The 21,994-nt window shown below is 35.6% G+C and overlaps 1 protein-coding gene across 2 annotated transcripts in view; it reads right to left on the minus strand.

The window, feature by feature from the left end:
- Positions 1–2,246: 2,246 nt before the first annotated feature.
- Positions 2,247–21,994, minus strand: part of GABRA2 (gamma-aminobutyric acid type A receptor subunit alpha2) — a 63,450-nt gene continuing 43,702 nt past the window's right edge. For both annotated transcript variants that reach the window (XM_072928140.1, XM_030270998.4), the window contains exons 8-10: positions 21,207–21,359; positions 13,314–13,516; positions 2,247–9,315 (exon numbers count right to left, since the gene is read on the minus strand). In XM_072928140.1, coding sequence (XP_072784241.1) covers positions 9,007–9,315; positions 13,314–13,516; positions 21,207–21,359 — 665 coding nt within the window. In that variant the 3' untranslated portion in view covers positions 2,247–9,006. The remainder of the gene's footprint in view (positions 9,316–13,313; positions 13,517–21,206; positions 21,360–21,994) is intronic.

Genomic DNA, 21,994 nt, shown 5'->3' on the forward strand with positions numbered 1-21,994 from the left:
CAGAAAGGTTTAAGAGCACTATGTCAAGCCACTACTTGAGGGCAATTTTAACTGCTGGTTCTTACTACTTCCAACATTAACAGTTCATTTGAGATGGGGGGAGGGGGGAAGGGAGAGGAGTGCAGGAGTTAAATATGTTGCTCTACAAAAAACAGTAATCTTCATAAAACTGTCACATTCTTTGAATTTGTCACTCATGTCCAGCATTAACAAAAAATGATGCCAATCTTTGGAAAGTTGAAGAGACATTAAATTCCTTCCTTTTAAAGAAGTTCTACCAGGGTCTCAAAAGATCTGCAAAGAACTTGAAAACAGAGTTTCTTTTCAATATTTAAAATGTTATGAATATTCATCTTTCACTTTTACTCTGACTCCAATCCATCACAAAGGCCCAGGACAAAATGTTCAAAATCCATGCTGGATCTGCTTAAATGGTTCTTTTCTCCCATATGATTTGTCAATTCTGCAAATATTACTCAGGCCCCTATTTGCTTCTTATCCATACATAAAACACATTTTTGAAACTAAATACTTATTCATTAAGTCATTACAGATTTTTGAATTAAGAGTTTCCTGAAAAAAATATACCATATTTTAGACCATTTTCTGCATTGCTGTTAATCCCTCAGCATTCCATAAATTACCTTAAGAAAGAACACCTTCCACTAGACCAGGTTACTCAAAGTCCCATCCAGCCTGGCTTTGGACACTTCCAGGGATGGGGCATCCACAACTTCTTTGGGCAACTTCAGCCCGTTCCTCACTATCCTCCGAGTAACAAATTTCTTCCTAATGTCTAATTTAAATTTAAATTGTATTTTAGTTTAAAACCATTGCCCCTCTCCTATCACTATCAACCCATGTAAAAAGCCCCTCTTCCTCTTTTTGATGAGCCCCCTTTAAGTATGGAAACACCACAATGAGAGCTCCCTTCTCCCAGCTGAACAACCCAGCTCTCTCAGCCTGTCTTCACAGGACATGTCCCAGCCCTCTGAGCATCTTTATGGCCTCCTCTGGACTTGCTCTAACACATCTGTGTCTTTCCTGTGCTGAGGACCCCATACCTGAACACAGTAGTGCAGGTGGGGTCCCACAAGGGCAGAGCAGAAGGGGAGAATCACTGCCGTGAAGCTGCTTTTGATGCAGCCCAGGATGCCGTTGGCATTCTGGGCTGTGAGCACACACTGATGGGTCGTGGCCATATTTTCATCCATGAGAACCCCCCAGCCCTTCTCTGCAGGGCTGCTCTCAATGACATCTCTCAGTCTGGGACTGCCCCAACCCAGATGCAACACATTGCACCTGGACTTGCTGAACCTCATGAGGCCCACTTCCCAAGTGTGTCCACGTCCCCCTGAATGGCATCCCTTATTTCTACTGTGTCACCTGCACTTCTCAGCTTTATGTCATTGGTAAACTTGCTGACAGTGTATGGATCTCATTTTCTGTGTCCATGATAAAGATATTGAAGAGCATCAATCCCAAAACTGAGCCCTGAGGGGCACCTCTCGGCACCAGCCTCCACTTGGACATTGAGCCATTTACCACAACTCTCTGTCTGTGTCTATCCAGCCAATTCCTTACCCATCACATAGTCCACATCTCAAATCCATGTCTCTCCAATTTGGACAGAAGAATGTCATGTTCTTCATCATCCTCATGAAGAACATTTATGTGGTTCTTGTGAGAATATGTGACTTTACAGGAAAAGAAAGGATCATCCCAGAAAAATCTATAGCTTTTCCACTGAAAGATTTGGAATCAGAATGTTCATTTTGAAACAAAAAAACCAAACCCAAACCTACAACTTACTAACAGCATAGTCTTTTGTTTGTTCCTAAGTAAGCCTTGTTAGCCCATATGATCCCATTTGCTGTCTGGTAGGAGGTTTCTTATGCTCCACACCATTTGGTTGTTAGTGTATACCCAGAAGCAACATGTTTTATAACCTTCAGAAAACATGAAACATTGCCATTTTGTAATACGAATACATGAGGGTATTTTCATTATATAAATAGGAAATCTGTTAAACTCTCACCAAGCTGAGGAATATTTTCTTTCCAATATATTGTTTGTTTCCTTTGGGAAATACTGTCTTTAATAAAAAAGCACCTTCATAGAGGCTGTAATGGGTTGTTTAAAAACAAGAAAATGAAATACCAACACACAAATCCTAAGAGAAAAGACATGAAGGGAATTAAATATTTGTGCTGTCAAAGCATTAAAAACAAAAATACAAAATGTGCTATATTTAAATTAACTTTAATAAGAAGTACAAAAAGATAATGTTAAGCAATATTTTGCATGTGGTTAATAAATATTCTTCAACAGCAAGCAGTGACACATTCAAACATAAATCCAGTAAATTCTTTTACATTTTAGAAAAGTAACAATTTTCCCAGTTAAAACAAGGTCACAAATTACAGAATATTATAATCTTCTTTAATTATTTATAACTATGAAACCTACTAAATAAGTAAACTGTCACCCAGATTTTATATGACATTGATGTTCAAGGTTAAGTATACTTACATTTATCATGCAGTTTCTTATTGTGCATATTTGATTGGTGTTTAATTTCAAAATTATTGATTTCATTCTTCCCATTCCCTTATTTTTTTAATATACTGGGAGTGCCTGTTTTCCAAGTCCTATACATTTTCACACCTAAGTGACTCACTAAAGTAGATTTGTCATACAATGCATAAATGTTTTCTGACTCCAGCCCAACTGAGAATTTGCAAACCACGTATGAATCAGAGGCCACTTTATTTTTACTATTTTTTTAATCAAGTATAACAACATCTAGTGTAATCACTTCCATTAAAATTAAAGTGCCTTCAAATGTATCCTAATAAAGTGACTATTTGGAGGGGAGAGGGAGGAGGGGTGCAGTTTAGGAACTGATTTTTTAACAGTTTGTAGATGCATATGCATATATGCATATACGGTGCATATGCATCCTAACAGATATAAATTACTACATTGCATTCCGTGCTATTGCTAAGCTACAGTAGCCTATAAACTGATAAATTCAGCCAAAATGAACATCTAATAAAGAATATCAAAAGCAGCTGATCAAAGTAATATCTTGTTCCATTCACTATTTCCATCCATCCATCCATCCATCCATCCTCAATGACATAGTTTGATGGATAAAGTATAGGAAAGCAAATATAACACTTCAACCAGCTGAAGCTCACCCCCTTTAATATCAGATGAATGAAAGCACTCATTGCAATCATTAAAAACTTGAATGCATAAGGACACACTCCTGAACACCTTATCAAGTAAAGTATTCACATTATGTAAAGAATTTGAAAGCAAAATAGAATTTTTAAATTATCCAACAATAAAAATATAATCATATATATTTATGTAGACTCCAACACTAGAGGAAGAGTATACATTATCTTGCATATTTTAAAGTATCCTCCAAATTCCTTTTTATTAGAGTTATCACCTCATCCTAACTTACAGCACTTTCACAATATTCTTAAAGAGCATTAATAAATATCAAGGAAAAAACAGACATTAAGTCCTGTATTCCAGTATGATTGACACTTTCTTTAAGGGCTTATTTTCATAGATTAAAGAATTGACAACCCATATCCAAAGGAGAGCCCGGGTGCAATTAGGTGTACTCCTCTTCTGTAAAAGTCCTTACTGAATTCATTGATAGAGATGAATATGATGAAGATGTAAATTAGTTCTATTTTAAATTCAGTGCAAATTTTGCCCTGATCTCCATCAGAGATGTCAAGCTCTCAAAATTTATCCTCTTCCAGTAAGATATAATCACAGACTCCAAAAACACAAGCTAAAAGATTCACCTAGAAAGACCTGAATCTAGAAAACTAAGTGGTTTAAAGTAGAGGGAAAGAAAACATTTTATGTGATTTACATATGCCAGGCATTGTGAAAAAGTTTTATACATTTAACTTCTACTACTAAAGACCTAAAGTCTCTCACTGATACTCAGACGGCGGTAATTAATAATTGGATTTAGAAAATAATTAAAAGTTCTATTTTTTAGGGAGTTTGGGTCATCTACAGAAATGAGGTGGAAGTTTCCCTGATTAAGGAGAAAAAAAAAAAAGAGATATGAAAGGGATGTAACTTGAATTTATATTGCACACTAAGAACATTCTAGCAGGAGGTTCACTGGTGCTAGGATGAGATGGAAGGAATCCTAACACTGCTTTATAAAGAACCATTCACTACTCAAGGCTGAAGGGTGATCTGACTTTTACACTAATTCACATAATTACTTTAACATTGAAATGTGTGTAAGACAAAAAACTTTATATGTGACATGAAATTATACTACACTCAGAGAGTCTATTTAGGTATGTTTCGACATTTATACAATTGTCAAACTGTGTTTTTTAAATTAAGCCATTTAACTTACTGGGTTTATTTTTAAATGTTTTCTTCCTCTACTTTATAACTCGTTGCATGGCTTTATAAATTTTAGCTTTATGTGTCTGCACAGAATCGGGCATAGATGATGATAGCTTCATATCCACACTGAAATAATCTTTCATGCCAGTTTGTTGGGAGTGGTAATGTTCAGCAGCATGGACTTCATTTGTTTTGTGAAGGCCAAGGCAAAACCTGTGCACAACTAAGGTTTCAGAATAGGAATGAGAGGTATGGAGGATGAGTGCTGACTCTGTGCTTAAGTGAAAGCCATGCTTTTTAAGAAAACAAAGCGTAGAATTAACAAAATTCTACTTAATTTCTGAAGCTTCTTTTCTCCTCCCATCCAAGATGTTCCAAACAGCAGGAGACACACAGTATTGCATGGTCTGTTTTCACAAAGCAGTCACTAGAGGCCTCTCGCTTTCAAAGGCACAACTCGTGTCCCTCAAATTCAGTAGAATTATACAAGTATTTCCATTTTATGTGCTCTAGAAGATACTGTCCACAACTCACATGTGGCAGTGAAGGCTCAGAACTGAAGCTGAAACAAAAATACACATTACCTCCTTCAGCAACTTCCTCCTCAGTTATCTCACATTCCACTGCCATGGTAACAAAGCCATTTGTGTACTCTCTTTTCTCCTTTCCTCCCCCATACATCCCTACCTCCTCCCTGCTGCTTCTGGTTGATTTCATGCAGACAGTTTTTGGTCTTTTTTTGAAAAGTCTCATCACTCTGTACGTTATCTGTAACCACTGGGAAGATAAGGCTTCTCTTCAGTCACTAGATGCTCTTTTCTGTGACTATTCGGATAAATTGGCTCCCTAATTTAGAATAACGTTCAGTGGTATGAGTGGTCTGCCAAACTAAAGCTCATATCTCAGAATGCCTACCATAATATTTTTTTAAAGATGCTCAACAATGCAGCAGTTACAAGTTGAATTAGCTCACATATGACAGGTGGAGGTAATTTAATTGGCCACAGCATAATTGAGAATTTTCTAAGCTACTCTTCTGTCATGAAGTCTCCAGCAGACAACTCTGGCTGATAAACTGTGCTGATCTCTACTTTTCATGCTGATTTATTAATTACTGTTAAATTAACTGACACATGCATCCATCAGTATGTGCCCCAGTACTACACTGGAAGCCTGTTTCATAAACCTCATTTAGAATTACTGTAATTCCAATCTAACTTTACCACAGTGTTTTAGCTTTCTTTTTATTTTATTAATTTCTTAAATCATAAAATATGACATGCTGACCCAAGAATAATAGGAGAAGTAGGTTAGATTAATATGCCAACCAAAAAATTCACCGCCAGATTCCATGCGCAAGTCCTTGATAGAGAAGTGACTTCTATTTTCTCACTCGTACTCCCCACTTTAAGTATTTATGACCTGCAAGATTTACTCAAATTATAGGAAACCTCTACATATTTGGCACATAGATTTTTGAGATATGATTTAAAATCTCAGACAGACATTCCTTCTAAATGAAAGTAAGGCCTAACTCTTGTATTCTGGTATTCCTTGCACAACACTCCATTCACTTAAATCTTTACATTTATATTGACTTATCCAGTTGGTAGTCTTACAAATGTGCAACTTATGTGTACCCAGTTGGGCCACTGTAAATGTTTCAGCATACTCCTTCTTCTCATAGAAGATTGCTTTAATGTAGACCAATTAACTAAATTTTCTAGAGCATGTCCATTTAAAAACTGATGCCCACAATAACTGCACATGTATATTTTAAATGTTTTGAATGTTTTTTCACTGAGTTTATATGATATGCCTAGTTTTCTATATAAATGGGCAATAAATGTAACTTTACCATGTGATAAACACCTGTTTTTTCTAATGACTCAAGCAAGTGTAGAGAAAAGGGTCAGTGAATGAAAAAATAGTTGTACCCAATAAAAGTGGTAGCAGCAGGGCTGACTAACACGAGACAGTGTTGGGCTTCTTGTGCAAACTGAAGAAATGCATTTGCATGGAGCTCTGAGTTACCCAGACGGTATTTTCCAGAGAAGTCTTGTTGGAGAAGACTTTACCATTAAAAGTTTTTGAGGAGGTCCCATTCTTGGATAAGGATGCAAAATCCTTCATTATCAGGTAATTCAACATGACTGAGCACACTCATATTTGGCATGGGGAGACTTCTGACTATACAGTGTCGTGCATGGAGAAATACACAACAGTTTCAACACTGTGAAGGGTTTGAGTTCCTGGGATGTAGCCAAGGGTGAAACACAAACCTCTGTTTCTCACGCCTCAGTCTGGTGAGGTTTGGAGAGTCCCTAGATCTTGCCGATAAGAACAGAAGGTAAGAACTCTCACTGGGTCACAGGAAGGAGACCTCAGCCACAGAAAACATAACTGAGCTATTCAAGTTCAAGAGCATTTTAGCAGGGGCCTCCATTAAACTATACAGTCAGAGCCCTTTGCCAAAAACAGCTAAAAGTGGAGGGATTTTTCTACAGTCCTAATATTTACAATTATTTGTACATATGTACATATTTATATATTTATTCATACCTGGACAACATGATGTTGAAGGGAAAATTTTTAATTTACAAATGAAACATTTTAAAAATGTACGCTTATACCATGAAAAAACCCTTTTTTTTTATTGCTTGCCTTCTAGCCGTTTGTTCATAATCACACTATTGCACACATCTCCATGTTACATGGAAGATCTACATTTACATATAAATATATATGAAAATAAGGATATTTTTATTTTAATGTTCTGAGTAAAGTGCTCATTTTTAAGCTACTGTTGATGAGAAAGGTTTAGTCTGACAGTTTAATTAGAGGGAATTCAAGGGATACACGCCTTGTCCATGCTTCTCCCTTTCTTTTATAACCTACTAAATGTCCTTATTTTAGTGATGTCAACTCTGTCTTAACTATTAATTCTATTTATAATATGCATTTGTGACCTTGGCATCTATACTGTCACACAAAGTTCAAAACAGAATCACATCAAAAGCAAAGAAAAAGCAAGAAAATAAAACAGCAAAAGAAAGCAGTGTTTCTCTTTGTTGTTTTTAGCACACTTTCATGTCTTAAGATACTCTTTTATTTGATTTTAGAAATATTTGTACAACTTTTTTTAAACTCTGAACATATCTATTTTATGCACTATACTCAAGTTACTGTACAAAACTGCAATAAATGACACTATACTACTACATATGTCTCTACTAGAAGACATCATCATAAAGGTGTATCTTTTTTAAAGGTCAACTAATAACTGCTAATGTATGTGTGAATCAAAATATTTTTTGTTTGGCCAAGTATACCAAAATCTAAATACAGTACACAATTATTATATATGCTATGAGTTACCAGGCCTTTAGGGGCATAAAGAATCTTTGCAAAGGCTCAGAAGAAAAACAATTTTACTGATAGTATTAAATGTTCTTATAAAATTGCCAGTGGCAGGTCCAATTTTGTTATATTTGTGTATATGAAATACAGTTGATGCCTACTGATGATGCATGACCTTTTATTAAAAAAATAACATTCAAATCTTAGCAAAATCATTTCTAGTATACAAAGTTGTTGTAAAGTTATGTCAGCGAAATGTAAAGTTGCAATTTACAAAAGCAGCAGTAAATTTTATTTTATGGACATATTCCTAAACTTAAATCATGATTCTTGTTTCCCTTGAAAACAGTGCTTCCTGGGACAAATACAGGTAAATATTGTAATGGCAGGCTTTAGGAAAACATTAAGCAAAGAAAAAAAAAATTATATTACTGATAAACTTAACCTGAAAAATTTCTGAGTGATTCTATAAACCTGAAAATAATTCAGTTAAATCAAAAATAATAATTTAAAAAATCCAGCTTTGCTGAACCAGACAATTCAGCTTAGTAATATCAAATAAATAAGAGTGAAAAAAATAAGTATTTCACTAGCAGAAGTTGGTTGATATTAAATTTGATTTACCCCTTTCCCTGAAATCAATTAGATGAATTTATTAACAGCTTCAAAGAGGACAGAAGTAAGAAACTTGTGGTTTTTTGCCATACAGTAGTGTTTACTACCTCTTCAATCTAATTTGTATCCAGAATATTTGTGAAGAGCAGAACTGTACGACCTCCATACTCTGTTATGTACATGGGTACTGCTATTGTATGAAACAATTACACCTTTTTAAAAAAATCACTTTTTTAAATGACAGTTTCTTTCACTAAAGTAGAATTAGTTACTTTATAGAAAAATATTTTAACTTTAAATTAAAAAAATAGTGTTCCTAAATAATTATGTAGGATCATATCTTCATCTCATTGTACGGAGAGAATATAATTCTGTATATTTGAATCCTAGTTTAACAGAAGTCCCCTGGGTTTAATTTTAAAGAGCTGGCTGTATTTGCCATGGGTGCTATCTGTTTACAGACCCATGAATTAACACTGTGTCCCTCCTTTGGAGACACACAGACAAGACATTTATATACACACTGTACAGAATGGTTCACAGATTAGCAGTTATTAGTCGGACTGTACATAGCGAACAACCTATCTGATTAGAATGATGCTTGAAGTCCTCGGTGCAAGTCAGCTTTTAGGTTGATGGTGCAAAGCCAAGTAAGACAGGCTCCCTGTTTAAATATGTAGCCCAATACACTAAATTAAAAGTACCAAATAAGACTGGAAACACTATTCTAGACATTCTGTCAATTTTGCTAACGCTGTTGAATGTCTTCTTTGCTTCTTGTGGCTTGGCTTCTGGTTTTGCCTTGTTGGGTTCTGCAGTTGTAGCACTCTTGGAGATGGTTGGTAGCACTGAGTCCTTGGTAATATTTGGAGCATAGTTGGCAACAGCCACTGCATAGGCATTGTTTTTCTTAATGACAGATGCTTTTTCTTTTTTCTATTGGAAGACAGCAGGAAGTTAAATATTTTATGTGTATTTGCCAGAATAGACTTAATAAAACATCATTTCAAAAGTAAAAGAAACAAGTGAGCACATTAAAAAAATACCATGCCAATAAATTCAGATATAAAGAAAGACATTTCCAGTCTATTCAAAAAGAAGGTTGAGGTGGCATAAGATTGCTCTTCCACCATCAAATGCCCTACTGAAGTTATGTGAGTAAGTCTCTTTTACTGTGATTGTAAGCATAACTGGAGAAGAGTTTGCCTTTCTGTAGTGGCTTTGCATCTGTCTCCTTACAACAGAATTGAAAGCTCTTTACAATGTTTTCTGTGAAGATTACCTGTCATCATAGTAAAATTAAAATTAGGCCACCTTTCTCACATAAAAATAGCATGACTATTATTTGGGCATGTATAACATACCACTAATAAATAAATAAACATGGGTATACAATTTTTAGAGACTCTGGAGAAATGTGTTTACATATATATGTATACATATATAGACACACACAGAGGTCAGGAAGAGATTTCAATTAAGTGAAAGAAGGAATCCAGGCTGATAGTTTTAGAACTGAGCTGAGATTTAGCACTAGAACTATTTCTGGTTTTCATAAATTATTGGTTAAAAAATGCATAACAATGATGAAAACAGGACTAAGAACCTAAAAACTAGCAGAAGATAAGGAGAGTGGGATGGAATTAATTTAATGAAGCTCAGAAAAGGGAAGTTTAAGTCCTGCACCTGGGGAGGAATAAGTGATGCACCAGGCTAATGGGTCAGAAAGAAACTTTGTAGAAAAAGCCCAGGGGTCCGGGTGGCCACCAAGTTAACCACAAGTCAGCAGTGAGCCCTTGCAGAAGCAAAGGCCCACAACCTCCTGGGCTGCATCACAGAGTGTTGCCAGCAAGCCAAGGGAAGTGATCATTCCCCTTGATTCAGCTCTGGTGAGGTCCATCCAGGAGTGCTGGATCCAGCTCTGTGCTTCCCAGTTCAAGAGAGACATGGACATAAAGAAACTAGTCTAGTGAAGGACCACAGAGATGATTTAAAGCCTGAAGCATCAGAAATACAAAAGGCCAAGAAAGCTGGGGCTGTTCAGCCTGGAAAAGTGAAGGCTCAGGGGAGTATTGTCAATGTATGTAAGTACCTGAGAATAAAGATTAGACTTTCCCCAGTGAAATCTAGCTGAAGGACAAGAGGCAATGAGCACAAAATGAAATACAGAATATTCCACTTAAGTTCTAAAAAACCTCCAATTTTTACTATGAGCATGACCTAGCAGTGGCACAGGTTACCTAGAGACATTGTGGAATCTTCATCTTCAAAGATATTAAAAAAATATCTAGACAATGACCCTGAGCAACAACCCTAGCTGATCCTGCTTGCAATAGGGGAGATAAATTTAACGATCTCCAGAGGTCAATTCCAACTTCACCAGTTCTGTGTTATTATGCGATTGTATATCTTTCAAAGGGCTAAAGTTCAACCAGGGGCAGTTCACTGGAAAATTCATGTGTACACATAGGCACAGGTATGTAAAGAGAATGAATCCAGGCTTGGGGTTTCAGACTAATGCATAGGTTCACACACTAGTTCTGTAATAAGATTGCAATGCTGTAAATTCATCCAATGCATTGCAGCAATCTCAGACTAAGGAATTTCTAATAACCTACAAGAAAGAAGGGAAGGCAGTTTCTAAGGAAGCAATATATATTATTTACATACATATAAATATATATCATTTATATGTAAAACAATACAATAATACAATGTAATTGAAAATATATGTATGTAATTTAGAGACAAGCAAATATACATTATATTTAGTTTGTCTCTTCCACAAAATACAGAATTAAGCAGATGAAAAATAGTTAACTTATGGCTCATATAAGAAATCATCAGTTCTTGTATTGGTTGGTTTTGATTTTTAATCTGATGGAAGTGACAAGTAAGGGAATTTTTGTGACATTTTTCATATAGGTACATTTCAATATTTTACTTCCACTGGGAGGCATCTATTCCATTTGCAATTTTGGTTTTAAATTACATCCAATTTGATATTTATCTGAGCCATATAAAAATCTTGCTAAGATCTTCATGGTTAGATGTTGTGCCTAAAATACCTCATCTTAGGAGATGGTGTCACATAAAAAGAGAATCTGGGAATCATTTGGGAATACAGCATTGTTCCTTATTGACTGGAGTGTGAAAAATAGTTTATCAAATATGTAGCTTTTTCCTGCATTTTCTTTCCTGTGAGGCAAATTCCATGTCAACAGAACTTAGACAAGAATTTCCATATAATGTGAACACAGACAACTGTCACTGAGGAAACATATTTCATTTTAATTAGTGAAGAGTAAGCCGGGCTTTAGGTGTACAGATGCCTTCAGCTAAAAAAAAAGGAGCAAATTACCAAATCAAATTATGAGACGAACACTTTAATTCATCTATAAGTCCTTCCTTTCAGACACAATTAGTGTGTTTTTAAAAGGTATCTGTAACACCATTAGTGAGACCTGTATAATAAAGCTGAACCATATTTTTGTATGAGAAACTATGTTAAAAGGTTATCTTTTTGTTAATTCAGTTTGAAGAAAGAACTGGACACATGGATGGTATATAAATCTTAGAACATAATGGATGCAATTGTCACTCCTAGGGAAGGAATACTGCCAAGCTGTTGAGCAGTTGCCACTCTGAAGATCATGAGACAACACTGTTGTACTGTATAGGAATAACCAAAGGATGATCAGAGAGTTTATAAGGGCTCACTACATTATTAAAATTATAATTGCCATTATTGTAATAATTGCAATAACTGGCACACAGGGCAATGTGCCAGTCTGAAAAACTTCACTCGGGACAAGCTGATAAACTTGCCCCAATTTACCTCTAGCAGGACGTAACAGATCCTGAAGTTATGGATAGCTCATGCCCTTCCAGAAGTCACAGGGAATTCTGAAGAATGAACATTTCTTCTAATTCTCCTTTGCTATTGACTGAACATTTTGCTTCTTTATGCATTCAAAATTATGACAAATCAGTTAATAAAACCTGCTTCACATTTACTATAATCATTTAGGAAATAAAATTCTATCCTATTTTTAAGAAGGATCACAGAAATCTGTGAATTTTTCAGAAGAAATCTGTTTTCACTGGTAAAATCAAGGACTGAGATAGGAAAAAAAGGATAAAATAGATTAAGTCAGTCAAAGTGAGTGAATTTTAATAATTGTTCCGTGTTATTACAATCCTAAACTGCAAATATGCAAATTTAGGTGTGTCACTAGCTCATTCTGTTTGTGAAATGAGAAATTCTATCAGGTTAAAACTTCTTTATTCCACCATGACTACACCACTTATAAAGACCAGAAAATTAAGGCATATCTGTGTTTCTGTGTACTCACAGCATCAATGCATCAGAGGTGAAGAATTCTGTACATCTGCTATCTAACGTGGTTTTAAAATTAATGTCTAGCTATCATTAGGAATAAGTTTCAGAATACTGGAAATGTTCAGATATTCTAGATTTTTTCATTCATAGTACTTACATATATGGATATTAATTTGTTTTTCTAAACCTTACATACTATGAAAATTAATATGCATTATATATTTCTGTAATTTTTTTTATTTCCAATTCAATTAAATTTAAAAATATAGAAAGTGATCAACCAATATAATCTGGATTAAATTTTATGAATAACCAGATAAACAGTTGTATCTGAGGAGTCAAAAAACAAGACAGTTCCCAAAAAGAAAAAAAAAAGTAACGAGTAATGTTATTGATTACTAAATATGGATTAGTGAGATCAAATGAGATTAGCTACATAAGGGCAGATATATTCCTGTTCAGGATGGAAAATAAATCTACATTCTTTTGATTTAAAGCTTTTTAATATATATATATAGCAAAATATCATAACAACATATTAGAGCAGGCTTAGGTAATTGACTGGAAATAGGACTATTTCCTTAAGACTTACCTTATCATTCACTACACTTTTTCCATCCCAGGCCCATCCTCGTTTTGTGAAATAATTCACAGTTGCAAATTCAATTAATGCAGAGAATACAAATGCATAACAAACAGCAATAAACCAATCCATAGCTGTTGCATATGCTACTTTGGGGAGTGAATTCCGAGCACTGATGCTTAGTGTTGTCATTGTCAAGACAGTTGTTACTCCTGCAAGGGACACAAAACCAGAACATCAACAATTTCACTTCGATTTTGAATGTTAGAAAAAATAAAACAAAAATACTATTATATGCTTTTGAAACACAATGAAATTTTATTTTCTGAGTTGGTGACAAACATTGCTAGAATTGTATTAAATGTTGTATCTGGATTTTCCTTTGAAGTAAATTCAATTTCTTGTCTAAACTTCGCTTTTTTATGAGCTGATGATTTTACTTATGGAAAATATTTTTTTTTAACCTATCAGGGCAGGATAGGTTATTGTAAGGAAAAAAATTGTTTCTTTACAGATTCATAGTATTTAACAACATTAGAGTAATAATGATTAATAGATTAATGTTTGGAAGCTGGCTTCTCTGCAATGGCAGCAAGTTTGGCACCCATATTTACTGAAATTACTACACAAATAGACTTTTGTTATGATAATTATTTTTTTTTTTACAGATGCCATCTTACTAACCCTTCAGTGGCATACTCAAAGACATAAACAGGGAAAGTTCTCATTCAGGTAACATGGATTGTATTCCAGAACAGCATTGATTTGAAATGACAGAATATTGTAACTGTATTATGTGTCAGAAAACAAACAAGAGTTGGTTATACAGGAAGGCCATGCATTCAATGTGGCAGCTACTAAAAGAACTCTGCAGTACTTTTTACATAATGACGACCTAGTAAAAAAAAAAAAAAAAAAAAAAAAAAAATCCCTCCCAAAAGAATCAGGAAGAAGATACATGGGAGGAAAGGAAGAGAAGAACTTTAGTCTGAATCAGATTTAGCAAGCAGAAATCCACAGCCATAAATACAGTCTCCATTCCTTAAATAAGTCAGTTCTCCCACCTCAGGCTGAATCACACTTAGACAAACTAAACTATTCCCTTTGTGGCACACCATTAAGTACGTCTGCAGAATTAAAGGCAACACAAAGTGATATACTCAGCACAGATCAGCAAACCTACACTTCACTATGAAAGGCAAAGGCAATGCCATGGAAGAAATATTAGTAACAGCACATCACAGCTGCAACAAATACACACTCATAAAATTGGTGTAGGAGGCTTCCCGAGAGAAAGTAAAGTCACTCTCCCTAAGCCAGATCTTCTGCTGTCAGCAATCTGTCACCTGGGTTCTGGAGGATCAACATAGCTCTGATTTTTCCTTCTGCTACAAGAGATGAAACAATTTTAACCACTGTGTTTAAGAGAAGAGAGGCAGCAATTGCATCTACTGAAACCTCCTCAGACTTCACAATTTTCATTCCTCCAGTAAAGATTCCCCATCTCTCAAGGTGCCACAAAGGGTGACAGAGCAAAGCTAAGGGGACTCAGCCTCAGGGCTTTCAAAGGTCTGTGCAGCAGGGAAAACAATGCTCAGAAGCATCCTGCTGAGTCATACAGTATTGAGACACCTCAACAAACATAAATCTCTAATTGCTGTTTTTCAGCCTCCATATATCAACTTATGGAGAAGTGGATTTGGCCTGGAATCAGCCATGACACTGTTGGCATCTATTAGCCTATGCAAAGAAAAGGAAGCAGCTATCATACGGTACAGTATGAAAATCTGTAGACAAAATAATTTTGTAAAGAACTTAGTTTCTCCTAACGCTTACAGAACATATGGCTTAATTATTTTCAGCACCTCAGGGAAAAGACAGCCTATTTTACGTTTAAAATTATCACATGTAAATTTTAACACTGGTCCTGAGCTGCAGATAAATCATTATAATTATACATAGGTATCAGTAAAGTAAATGTTTCAGTAAAGTGAATGAATCAGTAAAGTGAATATAAGGTGACCTTATCCACATGTAAATATATACAGTTGCTAAGGTACTGCTCAACTTAAATCCCACTTTATAGAGTAAATTAATCTTCTGTAAACCACACTGACTTCTTCAGAAATCTGATTTAAGATTTACTGCTGACCTTTCCTAGTCCCAGTTAAAACATTGTGAATTTATATCTTGTTACCACATGCTACCGTTTGACAATTTCTCTAAAAAGTTCAGCAAGTTCCACCACTTTGTGACCCAAATGCTAATCAAGCAGCACACTGTCAGACCATTGCCAACATACTTTCATTTATTCCTTCACTCTATAAACTGAGCGATGTTCAAGCAACCATAGTCATCTACCCTGAATTGAATGGGAAAAAAATTGGACAGAAAATTTAATCTGTATTATCTGTCAGTTTAGGATTCTCTAATCCTTTAAGATTGCTATTACTCTTCAGAGAAAAGACAGATGATTTTACACATTATAGTTAATTTGAAAAATCAGTTTTATCAAGTTTTTTTATGAAAAAGGGCTGAATGGAAATAACCTGCCCCTTTGCCACTGCTAAACCTGAGAGGACTGAAAAGTTATTAATGTGGAAGAACATGATCAACTTGTAAAAATAAAACTCATTTATTTCACAAAGATTTAATTTAAAACCCCACAAAACCCATACACTGATAAGAATAAAACTGTTCCTCATTGCTTATTTATTTCATAACACTAGTGAACTAAAATTGGTGTAAAAATCAGTGAGTAGATTGTAGCCCCTACAATGAAGTGGTCAAAAAACTTTTAAAAGGCTGTGTAAAGACTTCATGATATCTCACAATGATGTAGAAAAAAACATTTGCATACAGGGTAAGAACTGTCTTCTATAACCCAGTACCCAGCAGATGTGGCAACTGAACTGATAATTGATGCCAGACAAAACAGTCACATATTATTTTGTAAGGGGTTGTAAGCAGTCACCAGTTTATCTTTGAAAAAGATCCAAAAAATAAACCATGCAACCATCTTCTTTCTCCAAAGACTAAGCATTTTTTACTTAACAGTAAACATCTTTACAAGGTTTGTTGTCATCAGTGGCGTACAAATCTAAATATCTTATATCACTGCAGATTTATCCATTATAGCCAAGACTGGAGCTATATGAATGCCTGAGATTTTTTTTTAATCGTGCTGCTTTTGAAATGGTATTTTCTTACTGGAGAGAGAAAATCCATCTCCAGAGCTGCAAATTCAACATATTTCACCAGCATTAAGCTCATCTCTAGAAAATACCAGTTCTGTTATGCTTATAACAGTGAAAGAGGTAACCTGAAAAACTAGAAATGTCAAACTAGAAACAGAGAGTGGAAATTGGAGGAGTTAACACATAAATATTAAAGTTAAAATCTGTCAAGATGACTCCTTTATGCCCACATTTGTTAGTTACAAATAATGGTTGAAGAATATATCACAAAAGGATTGATAAATCACTTTTTTTTTATTTGGGAAATTAATTTTACTGTTATATTTTTTAACAGAATTGCAAATGTGTTTTGGTAACTAGATATCCCAACCTGGTCCAAAACCCAAAGAGATTCATAAATACAAATAACAGCAGAAAGAAAAGATTGTTGACCATTTCGGAGATACAGATTACCACTTCATTTTATCACTCCAAAACCAAATAGATAAAAGTGTAAACAAAAGTTTAAAAATTCTGTATGTTGCATGATATTAAAGCACTGCACCATAACATTTTGCTACAGGCTATGTTGTTTGCTTTTATATAGTCAATGTATATATGTTAGCAGAGAATGCAATACAAAAGGAGTGTACCACAATTTTGTTCAAACACCAGCAGGTAAATCTGAACAGCTATTGAGAGAAAGATTATAGAAAATAGCTCAAGCACTGTCTACCCTTTTCACTAAAAGACCAACACAAACCAGTATTTTTAAATAACTTGGAAGTCAAGAACCATAACAAAATCTATTTCCAGAAAAGTTGAATTCAATCAGTCAAGTAAGCTACGTATCCATATGGTGAAGTCGGTACCTTGCTGGTTCACTGTATCAATACTAAGCAATGGAACACAATTTCCCATTGAGCAACGCACAAGCTTATTCCCAAAGCCAAATAGCGAGTGCTATTTACCCCAGCTCCAGGAAAAGTTGCATGCAATTATGCCACCCCTGGAATATGAACTCATGTCTTCACACACAACTAAGTTGAGGAGAGATATTATTTTGTTTGCAAGCAGCTGAGTCTCTTACTCAGGGCTAGTTTTCCACTACCCACTGCCTATCACTATATTATTATATCTACATTTATCTTTACGTTTTTTACTTTTACATATTTTCTTTACATCTACTTAGAAATTCCCAATTAAGAAATAATAAACAGAAACGTGTGAGTGGTGGGATATCTCTAAAGGCACAAAAGATAATCTGCAGCGTGTGGAAGGAGAGAAGAATAAAGACAATTGATTTTTTTTTTCAATGAAATGGAAAAATATACTTTGTATTTATAGAATTGTTCAAAAGGGCAGGTTTCTATTACTCAATTCCCATGTAAAAATAACCAGAGAACAAACTGGAACATTTCTTGGGTTCCTAGTGCCACAATTAAAAAGTTGCTTTGGGTTTGCATGGCAAGGTTTTGGTAGTGGAGGGCTGCAGCAGTGGTTTCTCCTGGTGAGAAGTTCCAGGAGCTTCCCCCATGCCTGAGAGATCCAAAGTTAGCCAGCTCCAAGAGGGACCCACCACTGCTGGCCATGGCAAAGCCCCAAGGGCAACACTGGCAATGCCTCTGGGATGACAGATTTAAAATGGAGAAAAAATTATATTGAGCAGAAGCAACTGCAGGTAGAGAAGACAAGTGAGAATATTTGTCAGAAACACCTCTGCAGACACCCAGGTCGGTGGAGAGGGAGAGGGAGGAGGTTCTCCAGGCACAGAGATCCCCCTGCAGCCCGTGGTAAAAGCCATGGGGAAGCAGCTGTGCCCCTGCAGCCCTCAGAGGTCCACGGTGGAGCAGAGATCGACCTCCAGCCCATGGAGGACCCCACAAGAGAACAGGTGAATGCTTGGAGGAGGCTGTGACACTGAAAAACCTGTGCTGGAGCAGGCTTCCAGCAGGACCTGTGGCTCCACAGGGGACCCATGCTGGAGCACTCTGTTCCTGAAGGACTGCACCACAGGGAAAGGACCCACATCAAAAACAAGTAAAAGCAGACACAGGAACGCAGTTAACAAAGAGTATAGACCTAACTACATTTATTTTATCATTCTCATTGATACTCCATGTGAGTTAAAACATAGATAACTGTAGCACTAAGAAAACTAATTTCTGATTTTCTGTCACCTGCATCTAATGCTGCTATTCAAACACATGATGCTTCTAATGTTATGACCCATTAAAAATGAAGCAAGAATCCAATAAGCTGCACAAGATTAGTTTTGCTAATATTGTTGACTCTAAATGCATAACAATAAACACATTACTAAGATGAAACAGATTGTAATCTTGCATTAAATTAAGGCATTATGAACCAGTCTTATTCTCTTTCATTAACAATGTAATCAGATTTATCTGCTAGAGAAAGCACATTCAAGACTTATTTAATCAGTGACAAAATTTTCTTTTTCCAGAAATTTAAAGCAAAATTGAAGCAATATAGTAAAATTAAATAGATGCCATAAAGAAAGGGGATTAAAGAGCTCAACTATAAAATAAGATTCATTATACCAACCCCTAATGTTAGCCTAAAGTTGAAACCACATCGCAAAAGAATAGAAAGGGAAAAGAAAAGTAACTTCTTTCACCCATGAAATAATACATGCTAAGTGGTGCTTTGAATAACTAGAAGTTATGTTTCTTTGAAAGGAATAGTATTCCAGTAGTTGGTTCTTAGCTCTCAAGAGGGCTTCTTTTGTCACTGGATGGGTCTACTTCCAAGCATCACCCAGATGAAACCTTGAGTGTACCAGCCCAGCTCCAGCTGACGAGAATATTTCAGCACACTCAAAAACCACTAAAGAGCTATAGACAAACTTTGTTATGAAACTATGACTAACTGCACATTTTTGTAACACATTCAGGCAAGAGACCAGAGGTTATCAGAAATCCCTGCTACAACTGCTGCCAGTAGCTATGGAGAAAGCCTGGGAGATCCACTTGAGGCTGTGTACTTAGAGAGTCTATTGGCAGCTAATGCTGACAATCTCATCTAGAGTGTAAAAGAATGTTATGAAACATCTCCTCAGGGAAAATCCAACCCAACCCAATGAAAAAGGCTAAGCCTGAGGAGCAAACACTGCATGCTAGGGCTAAGGTTTCTCCAACAGGCAAAACCTGGATTAAGGGTTCCTAGACGGGACAGAGCCCTTAGTGGCATGCAGGGTGCATGTCTGTGTGCAGGAATAAAATATTAGCACAAAACTGCTATGTCTGCAAGAAACCCATTCTAAACAGATTTCAGATTTGGTGTGACTGAGTGGTGTGATTCTGTTCTTGTGGTCCTCCTATGCACTTCCCTCAAGACATCCTGAAGCAGGACACTTCATTATCCATGTTACACCAAACCCCAGGAGAGCAAAGCAGCAGGCTGCCATGCAGATACTTATTTATAAAAAATATATAAAATAAACAGAAAATAAATCAAGAGCAAGAAAGAGGTGTGCAGGAAGGGACGCATTTCAGGAAAATTATCCTAGGGCCTTGTTATGGGTGGAGTGCCTTCTTAACAGTAACACAGCACCAGAAAGTGCATTTTAGGAAGAACAGATGTGAGACTTTTTTTGGAGAATCCAGTCACATGGTCCTGTATGTATTGGAATGGATACAGAAAAGGGCAAAGACAGAGATATAGAAGGATTTGACAGTGTACTTGCAAGGCTGAAAAACAGGAGTGTACATTTTCATAATCAAAAATGGATAAATTCACAGAAGATTTTAAAGAAAGACAAAGAATCTGCCTGATAGCTGCCTGGAAAACCATGACAGAATTCTGGTCCCACTGAAACCATTGACCCATTTCATCTAACTTCTATAAGGCTCATACTCAAACCTGCAATTTTCACAGTGCTTTGTGTGGCCTGTTCTCTGCCATGAGAGACAGTAAATGCTTTGTTCTGCATCATACTTAATATGCATTTGAGTTTGGCCTATTTTTTGAAGAGTACGTGGTGCTTACTGATGACTAAGCATACAATTTTATGCAGCATTTTTGCTGGCTGATTCCACACAGACAATAATTTTATTGTGCTAATCTCTTTTTCTTTAAAAAACAACAACAAAAAAACCCTAAATTAACTTTGCTTTGCAAATAGAAAGACAATTGTTACTTTGAAAAATACAATTTTATTGCTCTGCTAAACCTGTCTGCTGCCTCAGAGTAATCTCCAATATGAATTAGTAAAAAAGTGTTGCCCAAAATCCCAGAATAGGATTTCTTTAAAAGAACTTCAGCTTGAAATTTTAACACAAATAATTAAACAAAATTAAATTTAATTTTCCTAATTTACAAATAAATTTAAAAATCTGCTCATCTACCAAGTACCACAACACTTGGAGAATACCAAGGTAATTATTATATATAAGATATTTCAGAAAATCATCTAAGTTTACTAAATTTACTTTTTAAATAGAAACATTATCATATTTTTCTATTCTGTGATTTTTTTTTCCTTTTAAAAGAGTCAAGGATATGAGGACAGTTAGCTTGCATGTACTAATTTCCAAAACCTTTGGGATTCTCAGGAGATGTATAAGTTGAAAGCTGTTTGGACTAGAAATCATAGCTCATTGTACAAACACTTTAACTTGAATGAAAAAGCCCTTTGCTTCAGAAGCACTTTCTGGCATCTTCAGCTATCGCAAACAGAGCTAATGCTATTCAGTATACTCACCAAAGACTGTCCTGGCAGGTACAGATTCTCTGTTCAGCCAGAATGACACTTGAGACAGAATGACAGTCATGATACAGGGGAGGTAAGTCTGAATGACAAAATAACCAATTTTTCTCTTCAAGTGAAAATGAGCCGTCATTACTGTATATTCACCTAGGTGCCACAAACAAAAAAAAATACAATGAAACAAAAGGTTATCATCTTAAGAAAGTCCATTTTTTTGATAAGAGAAAGTTTGCTATGTTTATGTGAAACAAATGTTCTAGGGTTATATTGTACCAAAGGTATTTTGTAATAGAAAGCATCCTATAGAGTATAAGAAAGATTCTGAGTACAGCTATTTCTTATTCCCACTGTGTTCCATGAAAGATGAGTCTTAAGGAACTTCCGGGAACTCTTAAACGTACTTCAGCCTTGAAGGCTTCTGTTTATAAGCAACTCTCTGCATTCACACAACACCTCTCTGAGAACTTAATCACGGTTAGAAAGCAGTCATGGGGGTCCATCAAAGCCCAGCACATACAGGAAAACAGTCTAGAGCCAAGCAGAATAGTCCAGTGTTTAATGTCAAAAACATGATGGAAGAGAAACATGATGGAAGAGAAACATGGTTGAAACCTGTCTGTTTTACCATTTAATAGACAAAATCTATGTCATTTACAATATGAAATTTAACAAATATCCCAACCCTGGGTTACAAATGTTAGAATTAAACATGAAACTCCAGATAGCATTTAAAAAAAACAGTTACTGAGGGCAAGTTCACCTCTGCTATTACCAGTTAATTA

The sequence above is a fragment of the Taeniopygia guttata genome, chromosome 4 (genome assembly GCF_048771995.1).
Source record: "Taeniopygia guttata chromosome 4, bTaeGut7.mat, whole genome shotgun sequence".
Taxonomy (NCBI): domain Eukaryota; kingdom Metazoa; phylum Chordata; class Aves; order Passeriformes; family Estrildidae; genus Taeniopygia; species Taeniopygia guttata.